At 47.8% G+C, this 11,673-nt stretch overlaps 1 protein-coding gene across 1 annotated transcript in view; it reads left to right on the plus strand.

Annotated features, from left to right (window-relative positions):
• The window catches only part of adamts18 (ADAM metallopeptidase with thrombospondin type 1 motif, 18), a 60,839-nt gene extending 49,424 nt beyond the window's left edge, over positions 1–11,415 (plus strand). The window contains exons 18-22 of the mRNA XM_079997018.1: positions 103–297; positions 4,930–5,000; positions 5,842–6,013; positions 9,881–10,145; positions 11,082–11,415. Coding sequence (XP_079853144.1) covers positions 103–297; positions 4,930–5,000; positions 5,842–6,013; positions 9,881–10,145; positions 11,082–11,197 — 819 coding nt within the window. The 3' untranslated portion in view covers positions 11,198–11,415. The remainder of the gene's footprint in view (positions 1–102; positions 298–4,929; positions 5,001–5,841; positions 6,014–9,880; positions 10,146–11,081) is intronic.
• Positions 11,416–11,673: the final 258 nt, after the last annotated feature.

Here is an 11,673-nt window from a genome sequence, read left to right on the forward strand (position 1 = left end):
GATAAATTCAGGTTAAGTACGTGTCATGTGCCGAGTGCTATCTCTCCGGTGACATCCATCATCCCTCCTTCTCCGTCCCCCGCCCCCAACCCCTCCCTACAGTGCTCCAAGACGTGTGGCCGCGGACTGAAGAAGCGGAGCGTGTTCTGCCGCAGCACGGACCCTGGGGCCAAAGCCGTGGTGGTCCCGGACAGCATGTGCCGGCAGCACCACCGGCCCAAGCCGCAGGAGAGCTGCGTTCTGCGCCGCTGCCCCCGCAACGAGAGGCTCCAGTGGATCCCGGCCCCCTGGGGAGAGGTCAGAGCGCCGTACGGGACGGGAACGGAATGAAAGCGGAGAAAAGAGGCGGATCACTGACGTCCAGCGGGACAGGACTGTGGTGTGACCTCCTTCTCTCCAGGTCACTCCTGGCTTCACCGCGGAGGTTTTCACACCAACAGCGGTCCTGGACGCTGACGTCAGCACCAACGCTTTGGTGTAATCACTTTTACAGGAGATAAAATATATATAGAGGGTCTATTGTCTAGAGATGCACAAAAGTGCCTCCAGTTCAACCGTCCATTGATATTAATTACAGGGGTGTGAAGAACAAGCGGCTTGTCAGGAGTTTAAACAGGATCCGCGAGGCTTCACTGTGCATCGCAATGTGCACGTGTTAGTTCTAGCTGAGAACTTATTCAAAGCAACGTAAGCCCCTTTCCCACTTGCACTGGAAGCGGTAGATCCACCGGCAATGTTCCGTATCAGTGTCATGTGGGAAAAGGAGCCGGTGTCGATGTTCCGTAAAAGTCGTTCCCTGAATCTCCCCACTCTCCAAGTAGAATCATTTCCGGCATCGTGGCCGTTACGGCTGTGAAAGGAAGGGTGTGGGAATCGAAGCAGGAACATTTTCCTAAAGCAGGGGTGGAGCCCAATCCAAATAAAGCACAAAATAGTGGGTTTTTGGGAACATTTATTTTGTACAGATATTTAGAAAAATGATTTGTTTTTGGGAAGAAAAATAAGTAAATAATTAAATATATAAAGTATAATATATATATATAAAGTATAGATTTATAGTATAGATATTAAGTATGGATATAAAGTATCGATATATTGTATAGATATAAAGTAAAGATTTATAGTATAGATATATAGTATAGATATTAAGTATAGATATGTAGTATAGATATTGAATATACATATAAAGTTTAGATATTAAGTATAGATATAAAATATAGATATATAGTATAGATATAAAGTATAGATATAAAGTATAGATATAAAGTATAGATATATAGTATAGATATATAGTATAGATATATAGTATAGATATAAAGTATAGATATATAGTATAGATATAAAGTATAGGTGCAAATATAGATACAGTGGGACCTCGTATGTTAACAGTGGTATGTTGAAGTAATTTTTCTCATATAAATTAATGGTAACTCATGTAATTCGTTCCATGCACCTAAACATAATAAATTCACACTCGATTTGAACCTTTTTCACATGAACCATACTGGAAGTTAAAAACAATAAGTAAGCCTTATGAAAAATAATAAATAACAGTGTACAGTCATTTAAAGAGGCACCTTACCTTTTTTTGTGACGACCGATGGCATACTGGAGACGAAGAGTGTGGAGGAGGAGATGAGGGGTTGCTGCATGGAGGAGGAGGAGGTTGAAGCCCCTTCATTAACATTTTGCCATTTTTCACTTTTAGATTTATTTTCTTTCATCACATCTTCATTTGGCCTTTCTACACAACTTTGAACCTCACTTTTTTTAGGTAGCGTTCAATCGACACTTGCTTTTGCCTACGCTTTTGGATGGATTTAAAATATGCAACAACATTATCATGACACAAATTAAGTTGACGATTTACCACTTCTTTATTTGGGTGATGTTTTCTAGCAAACTCCTGAAATTTCTCCCAACCCTGAAAGAACGACCGTAAATCGGCATTTGATATCACTTCCTCTACCACCTCCTCCGAGGAAACCTCTTTCTCCAGCTGCCTCACTTGTTCTCCTTGCAGCTGTTGGAGTTCCTCCGTCGTTAGTTCGTCGTTATGCTCCTTTACCAGGTCTTCTATGTCGTCTTCGTCAATTTCAAGGCCCGGGTCCTTGCTTATAGAGACAATGCTCTACATAACCTCCTGTTCCTCCTGTGCCGGCTCAAAGCCCTCCCTAAGTCTTAGGTTGGTGCTTCCCGTGATGTCAAAACATCTTTCAAGGAGGGCTTTTGTAAAATGTTTTTTGGAGTTGGAAATAACTTGCTGGTCCATAGGCTGCAGTAACGGTGTAGTGTTGGGAGGAAGGAACTTTATTTTCATGAAGCTTAATTCCTCACACAACCCAAGTTCAAGCTCTGGAGGATGACAGGATGCATTATCCATGAAAACTGCAGCATTGAGAGGCAGATTATTTTCCAGAAGGTGCGTTTGATTGCTGGACAAACAACCTCATTCATACACTCCCTAAACATAATGCCAGTGACCCAGGCTTTGGGATTGGATTTCCAATAAACGTCAAGTTTATTCTCCTGTACCTTGTACTTTTTGAATTTTCGGAATGATGGACCAACAAAGCTTAATCTTCAGGTCACCACTCGCATTCGCACAAACACAAAGTGTGAGACGGTCTTTCATGGAATTCCCCGAATTCCTTAAGGAATTCTTCTGCTGTCGCCTTATCTGAACTGGCTGCCTCTCCGTGAGCAACAACACTGTGAATTCCCGTCCTCTTTTTAAACTTATCAAACCAGCCGCGACTAGCCTTGAACAACTCCTCTTCAGATATCCCGGGAGTTTTTTGCCTTACATCGTTGTACAGTCGCCTTTTCACCAAGAATTTCTTGGGTGACTGGATCTCCTACCAACTGCTTTTCATTCATCCAAGTAAGCAGCAACTTCTCAACTTCATCCAGTAGTTTTGGCCGCAACTTCGTCAGGATGCTTAACGCCCTTCGCAACATCAGCCTGCTTGAACTCTTCCTTCTTCTTAAGGACGGTTGCGATGGTGGAAGCCGTGCGGCCATATTCAGGAGCAAGTTGAGTCACGCGCACACCACACTCATATTTCTCTAGGGTTTCCTTCTTGGTTTCAATGGGAATCGTTGCCTTTTGGTTTTTCGCATCATCCTTCTTCTTGGGACTCATCGTGAAGGGTGAAAATAAACAAAATACGCAGAACAAACACAGTAAATATTAAGAAAATATCCATAAGCCACGAACTACGTGCACACACCATGTAGGTCGCCCGCTGGCTGACTGCTGCTGACTGACTAGATATATAGTATAGATATATAGTATAGATATATAGTATAGATATATGGTATAGATATTTAGTATAGATATATAGTATAGTTATTAAGTATATATATAAAGTATAGATATATAGTATAGATATATAGTATAGATATATGGTATAGATATATATTATAGATATATAGTATAGATATATAGTATAGATATTTAGTATAGATATATAGTATAGTTATTAAGTATATATATAAAGTATAGATATATAGTATAGATATATAGTATAGATATATGGTATAAATATATATTATAGATATATAGTATAGATATATTGTATAGATATGTAGAATAGATAAATTTCTTAAATTGTCTTGTTTTTTTTTCCTAAAAAAAAATGCCACTCAGAGCCTCCGTGTGCCTTTTGAATATAGAGGCGCAGTGCGGGGGCACCGGTCACAAGCACTTTGCTCCGCCCGCCGGCTGGATGGAGCGAGCGGACAGGGGGAGGTAGAGCGGGCGAAGAACGTTGCTTCTCCGGGGGCAGAGGGCGTAGGAGCGGTTGAAGATGACTCACACCGATTTAATAACTTGGGGTCGTCGTCGGGGTCTGGTCCAAACACCGCTCCTGTCGCCCGGTCTCGCGGGGGGACCAGACGCCTCTCGACGCAACGTCTCCGTAAGAGCCGTCGCGTGGGAGCAGACTCGGAACTTCTCCGTAAAGGAGGCCGATGTGGAAACGACGGCCCGCCGCCTTTACCGGATGTTTATTATCCGGCAGTGCTGTGGAGCTGCGCGGGGGGAAGGGGGCTGTAGAGACCCCTGCAGCTTCAGGGATCGTGTGTTCCCCTCCGAGAGGAAGGGCCAGAGAAAAACTGAAACAGCGTTCCTGCCCAGTATCTGTGGCTACCTCGGGGAGCTCCATCCAAATACAGTTATTTGGGAGCAGCCCATCGATGTTAGTCGACTTTATAGGTATTAACCGCGCGGCCTGGAATGGGCAAAAAAACCTCAAACCTCAAAGTGTCTGTGCCGCGCTTTCCTCTGGTGCATGGAGGTGTGATGTGGAGGCTGGAGAAGCTTCTATTCTTTTTTTTTTCTTTGTTTTTTTTTCCGATTCTATTTATACAGTCCCTCATACGTGCTCCTCTCATGTAGGTGTGGAGGCGTTTTTAAAGCGCGTTGGGCGAAAATTGCCTCCCTCAGAGCATGTGGTGAGCAAATCGGTGCTTCAGAAATGAGCAAAGCAGAACCAAAACAAAATAATGTCACTCTGGCAAATTGTGTTGGTCTTGAAAATATTGAGAAAATGTGTTTTTTTATTTAGAATACTACACACGCACACACACACACACAAACACACACACACACACACACGCACACACACACACACAAACACACACACACACACACACGCACACACACACTGTGTTCGTCAAAGACAATAGACGTGTCAGAGATATTTCAGTATTTTGGTGCTGTCACTATGGTGATGAGCAGAGAAGTGGCCTTGTGGTGTCTGCTGCCATGGAAACCAAGCCATTACTCATTCACATTTTTACAAACACACGGCCAAACAACGCACGCACGCACGCGCGCACACACACACACACACACACACACACACACACACACACACACACACCCCACTTTATTTCCTCTGAAGTTCTACCTCTCGCTCCCAGTGCTCCAGATCTTGTGGATCAGGCGTCCAGAAGAGAGAGCTGCGCTGCGGGGAGAGAGACACCCAGGGAGGGTGAGTGACCTCCAGCATGACAGCCGAACATCCAGGACCCCCAGAGCAGGACTGTCAGTACTGACAGTACATTAAGTACTGCCAGTGCTATCAGTACTTAATGTACTGTCAGTACTGTCAGTACGGAATAGTACTGACAGTGCATGTCTGTGTATGTATGTGTGTGTGTGTGTGTGTGTGTGTGTGTTAATGTACTGCCATGTACTGACAGTACTCCGTCTCGCCCCTTCCCCTGTGTGTTATGGTACAGAGAACTGACACGCATCGACATACTGTATAAGAAAACTTTGAATTCCTTTGAATATGGATCTGATTAAGAACATTAACTCGACAATGTTGATATATCCTGATACATCACGTTTTTTCATCATTTTTCACACAGACCAACAGTTTGTTTTTTCAAGTTCAACCCTTTTTTTCCTCCTATTATGGATGCACAAATACCACTTTTTAACCGTGTATTAGTATTGAGTGCTCACTCTTGGGTACAATCCGTTAGAGTATAAATCAGTTAAAATAATAGGGAAGTAAGTATTTTTTTTGTGTACTATTATTGTGTTTATCGGCAATTAATTTATTTACTGATTCATTTCCGACTCCAACATTAGCACCAATCGGAACCTATACCCAGTATTGATATCTGTGCATCCCTAATTACCATAAACGCTTCTGAAACAATTACACCCTCCCTGTGTAATTACACCCTCCCTCTCTCACCCTCCCTGTCTCCTCGGCTCCGTCCCTCCCTCTATCTATTCCTCTTTCCCTCCCTCTCTCCTTCCCCCTCACCCCCCTCCCCTCCCTCTCTCTCCCTACCTCCCTCCGCCCCCCCCCCACCCAGGTATGTGGAGTTCCCCCTCCGGAGGTGCAGGAACCTGGCCAAGCCCCAGCTGGACGTCCAGCAGACCTGCAGCCGCGGCCCGTGTCCGGAGCCTCACCGCCTGCTCCCCGGCAGGACGCCCTCCTCCTCCAGCGCCGTGGTGATGGGCTGGTACTCCTCACCATGGCAACAGGTACGGCTGGAACCACACCGCCGCTCACAGCGCGCACGGACGTTCTAAAAGGCTTAAAGTTGAGCTTCATTTTCCCGTTGTGCCTGTGGACTCTCTCAGTGGATTTTTGCACCATCTTGTAGATCCTTGATTCACGTGAAAATTGATGTCGATGAATTAAATGTGATTTTTTACATTTCGATTGATTATTCACCTTAAGCTGTGAGCTTGATGTGCAGCCGGATTCTGGACTTGAAATAATTTTCTACTTTTCCAGATTTTTCATTCCCCCAGAATGTTCACCATAGTGACATGCCCCCCCCCCCCCAATGTCCTGGTCAATTTGATGATTTTTCGATTACATTTTTTCAATCTCATTGAGCTTCGCTAAATTCACGCTTTGGGCCTAATTTTCCCATAATTCAGAAAATATTCTGTTTGATGTCGATTTTTTTTTCTCACCACTTCTCTGATAGAACATGTGCTGATTAAATGTTTTGATCTCGTTTTTGTTATTCCACATGCTGCATTTTCATTTTTATTTTTTTCCACTGGCCCTTTTGAATCCCAGATGAATGACATTCCTGCTTTTTGTCTGAATGGCCCCCCTACCTCACTTGGTGGTCGCGCATGGGGCCCCTATCAACCTCGATACCAGCAGCGTCACACGACGTCCGGATCCGCTCGGACTGACTCGGGGCCCCAGGGCGTGAGGAAGCGGAGCACCTTCGAGTGCTGTTGCCACGCCAACAGGAGCGAGGTGGTGCGCGTCGCGTATCCTCTGCTACATAACAAGCGTCGAGGGCAAACTCTTCCAGCGCCGGGTTTGATTCCCCCTTGATCCGGAGCCTGTGATCACAGCGTGTTTACGCTGGAGAACAGATATCCAGACGCGGCGCTGGAGGGCCGGGATGCTCCGCACGGGATGTTTGTTTTCCTGCATCTGGGCTTTGTTTAGGCTCTCACACTCGGTTTCCTTCATCCCTCCTTTCCCCACCCTCCCCACCCTCTCCACCCTTCCAACTGTTCCTTTTATAACTGTTTCCCCTTTCGCTCTGCCTGATGCCTGATTCATCTCCCGCTCCTATTTATATCACTCTTCCCTGTGCTCTCTCCGCCTGTTTCCTTCCCTGTCTCCCTCTCTGTCTGTCTGTCTGTCTGGCTGTCAGTCTGTGTGGAAAAGAGTGTCTGGGAGGAATGGACTCGCTTCCGCTTCCGCGTCCGCAACGTAGAGCGGCCGCGCCGTCGCTCGTGCAGCATTATCGACAAGCACCTTTAGGAATATTCGCCCGTCACCGAACACGGACTTTTCTCTACTCACCGGAGTATGTGCTGCGATCCCTTCCTCCCGGCGCCGCCGCTTTTGCCATCTCCACCGGAAAAGAGGCAAAGCTCCGGCACCCTGTGCGGCCCTGGGACGGGATACCGCAGCCCGCCTTACCGGGCATTTTACTGGCAAATGTTCAATCTCTGGACAATATAATGGACGAGCCGCACGCGTAGATTACCTTCCAGCGGGACCTTTCACACTGCTGCGTGCTGGCGTTCACGGAGACCCGGCCGGGTCCTCACCGCGCCTGACTCGCACCCCGCACCCCGGCTGGATTTTCCGTCTTCTCCGGGCAGGACAGAACCACGGAGTCAGGTAAACGGGAGGCGGAGGGGTGTCGGCATTATGGTTAACCCTCCCCGGGGTTAGGATGTAGCGGCGACAGACCTGCAGCCATTAAAATACCGTCCCTTCCACCTCTCTCGGGAATCCGCTATAATCATGGCGGTCTACATACCTCAGCTTGAGGCAGCTTCCATCGTTGCTGGCGACTTTGTTTGGGATAATATGAGGAAAGTTTTGCAGAAATATCACCGGCACATTAACTTTCCTACGCGTGGTCATCAGACTCTTGAGTTTGTTATTCTCGACTGCAGTGCAGGACAAGTACAAACCCCTTGGTGAGGCGGATCACACCTCCGTCCTTCTCCTCCCAACCGACAGAAAACCTAAAACAGAAAAAAAACAAAAAAAAAACGGTTCTTGGGGCAGTTCGACGCTGGAGTGAGGAATCCATTGCCAATCTCCAGGAGTGTTTTGACTCCGCAGACTGGAAGGAGTTCTGTGTTTCAGCTGATGGGGACATCGATTAATGCACACGCTCCGTTTCAGCCCACATCTCCAAGTGCATGGATGTTCGGGCTTTTCCCAACCTAAAGCCCTCTGTGAATGGTGATGTCAGTGCTCAGCTCAGAGCACGGTCCTCCGCCTGTAGTTTTGTGGACCGGGAGGCCCTGAGGAAGGCCAGATGTGACCTGCGAAAAGCTATCAGAGATGCCAAAAGAGACGAGGGGACAAGTTGGGGTCCAATGTCCGCCGCTCCGCCGCTCCGCCCCCGGTCGCATCTGGTGCGGACTGCGATCCATCACAGACTATAATGGGATGTACAGTATAACTGTTAATATAGTAGTGATGCCCAGCCCCGCCGCCTCTCTCCCCAACGAGCGCCGAACACCTTCTTCGCATGTTTTGAGGCGGGCAACCCTATCCCTCCTGTGAGGCCTGCTGAGGAGCCCGGATGACTGCGCTCTGTGCCTATCTCGGGCTGAGGAGGAGCACTTTCAAATGAGTAAGCGGAAGTCGACGGGGCCGGACGGCATTCCAGGCCGTGCCCTCAGAGCGGCTGGTGGAGACACTCACCTCCGTATTCGACCTCTCCCTGAACCAGTCTGCGCTGCCACCTGCTTCCAAACAGACCGCCATTGTTCCATCCGTGCCAGAGAAACCTTCCATCAGCTGCCTGAATGACCGACGCCTCGGAAGCGCTGACCTCCATCATCATGAAGTGCTTCGAGCAGTCCATTCAGGAACCACATCTGCTCCACCCTTCCTGCAGCGGCGCAGCGCCGTCGTCTTCGGGGAGCTGGTGCAACTGAAGCGCATTTACCCGAGTGTCACGCCCAGACTTTCCAGTGATCTTTCAATTATATTCACTTTATTATTATGATTATTATTACTGTTAAAGGTAGCGGAAGGTAGCAGTCCGTGGTGCTTTGCAAAACGCAGTCCAATAGCAACATGATGACACTTAACAATAATTTATTGTACAAAAAATCAGTTCCAAACGTTGACCAAACCGGTTCCGTAATTCCAATGAAACTCAAACGATATAGAAAAAATAACTAAAAGTTATAGGGAATAGCGATAAAGTGGTCAAAAGAAGCCTCAAGCCTCAGGACCATAGACAGCTTCGCTCAAACCTTGTTTTTTTTTTTTTTATTATAAGAAAGAAAGACAAATAACTAAGAATAAGGTTTTTATATAGGGAAGAGTATTAGTGCCAGGCAATAAAAAAAAAAAAGACCTGTGTTTCATTGCACCCCAATGCCCCCAAATGCATGTAATGGAGAGGGAGCCATGCGCTCACTGATACGCATTTGAGCTTTCCCCGTTCCCCGTTTTCCAAACAAGACAAAACAAACAGGGTGTTTCTATTTATTTTCCTACATTTTCTAATTTGACAGAACGAAACAGAAAAGCCCCGGGCGTCCCGTGCCGCGTCCGCAGAGCCGTTGATCATTTCTCTCTTCCATTGTCCTGCCCCCCCCATGTTCTTGGCGCAACGCCAGCATTTATTCTTTACCACATGGACCATTGCGATCGGGCGTAAAACAAGAGCAAATTGCACCAAGCAGCAAAACTTTATGGGCGCGTTTCCGCCGTCATATCATTAACACAATATCTTTTGTGAATCGGACACTGAGACTGCGCGGATAGCGGGAGCAATGGAGGCTCAATTCATGGTGATTTGAGGCCGCAATCCATTATTTGAGAATTCAGCCCTTTGACTTTTGACTTGACTCTCTCTCTCTCTCTCTCTCTCTCTCTCTCTCTCTCAGTGCTCGGTGTCCTGTGGCGGGGGGGTCCAGACCCGCACCATCCAGTGCCTCCGTCAGGGTCGCCCCGCAGCTGCCTGCCTGCCCCACCAGAGGCCCGCCTCCTCCCGAGCGTGCAACACCCACTTCTGTCCGGCGCCGGTTCCCGGCCCCGCCCCCCGGGCTGTCCCCGGCCCAGCCCCTAGGACCGTCCCTGGTCCCCAGGGACCAGCGCGGCACCTGAGGCAAATGCTCGGCCAAGTCCCTGCTGCAGTACCAGCGCTGAAAGGTACCAAAAAAACACCAAAACATACGTGCTGTTATAGCTCATACAAGCGATCAACACCTGTAAGCACACTGAAAAAACGAAAGGTGGTGATTCATCCAGACTACATCTGCGTCGGCTCTCCAGCTCCTCATGTTCAAAATTCCGATCTGTTTATATTGAATTTGTGACATATTTTGAGCAGAGCGTAGTGAAAAGGGATAGAAGGAATGGCTGGCAGTGAGACAGAGGTGGGGAATTCCAGGTCCAGGAATTAAAAAGCCATGTACTGACCCAGTTGATCACTCAGTGGCTTGAGCCTAATTAACGAATCCACACCGTCGACTCAAGATGCTGGAGTGGAATTCTACTTCTGAACCCTGATTTTCCACCTCTGTAGTTATTGATATCATCTGATATTGGAATGAATCTGCTAAACGACTGTGGCTGTCCCTGAACTGGATGTCAAGCTGAATTATCTTGAGTGCATCAGTGTCCCATTTGAAATGGCATTTATACAGAAATGTATCTCACGTATGTACCTGCTAGACACACACGCACACACACACACACGTACACACATGTAAGATCATGCACAGTACATGTCATCAGAGAGGCTCGTACGCTTCGGCCCGCTGACCCTGTCGTCATTGAGGTCAATGGAGGATCTCTGTATCAGAGCGTGAACACAGCGCCCCCTGGTGGACGAGCGTGTTTGCCCCATGAGCGAGCGCGCAGTCCGATCCGTCGGGGGGAAGCACCGCCTCGGGATTCACGATACGTAATATTGACGGAAGAATGGAGCTGTAGATAAATCCCCGTCCGCCCTCCAGCAGACGGCCCGCGACGAAAATCCGACTTTTTTCCCTTCTCCCTCCTCCCTCCCTCTTTTTTTTTGTTTTTTTTTGTTTTTTTTTTCACCCCTGGGATTGAATCCAGTTTCCGTGTTTCCCTTCCCAGAGGAGCAGTGCGCGGACCAGTTCAGCTGGTGCCACCTCGTGCCGCAGCACGGTGTCTGCAACCACAAGTTCTACGGACAGCAGTGCTGCAAGTCCTGCTCCAGCAAGCGGCAGTAGGAAGGCGGGGGCTCGGGCCCCGGACGCAGGATTGTGAAGGAGCCGATGCCCCGTGACGGAGGACGCACCTCTTTTGCGGTCTGCTGCCGGCGAAAGGAGGCGGCGTGAGCGCGCGTCCCAGTGCAGAAGCGGTGCCGTCGGACCGGCCGGGTCGTCAATCCTGTCGGGAAGAAGAACGGTCAAGAGAGTGCAAATAAAAAAACATTACCTGGTGTAAATATGAATTTGTCATATCTGTGTTGTTCATCGCTGACCACCCCGGAATCAAAAAAAGCCGTCGAGAGGACATTTTAACGGACCGGAGCGTTTTGTTTTTTTTCCTGTTTTTTTTTTGTTTTTGTTTTTTTTTTCAGGGGGGAAGAGGTTCCCTTAGATGTTGTACATTTGAAGGCGTTGGGCCCCGAACGCCTTCACTTAACTTATTATGTTTGGTGAGGTATGACTTTACGTTTGTCCGTCAGCTGTATAGTGCATCT

The sequence above is a fragment of the Zeus faber genome (assembly GCF_960531495.2).
Source record: "Zeus faber genome assembly, chromosome: 3".
In the NCBI taxonomy this organism is placed as follows: domain Eukaryota; kingdom Metazoa; phylum Chordata; class Actinopteri; order Zeiformes; family Zeidae; genus Zeus; species Zeus faber.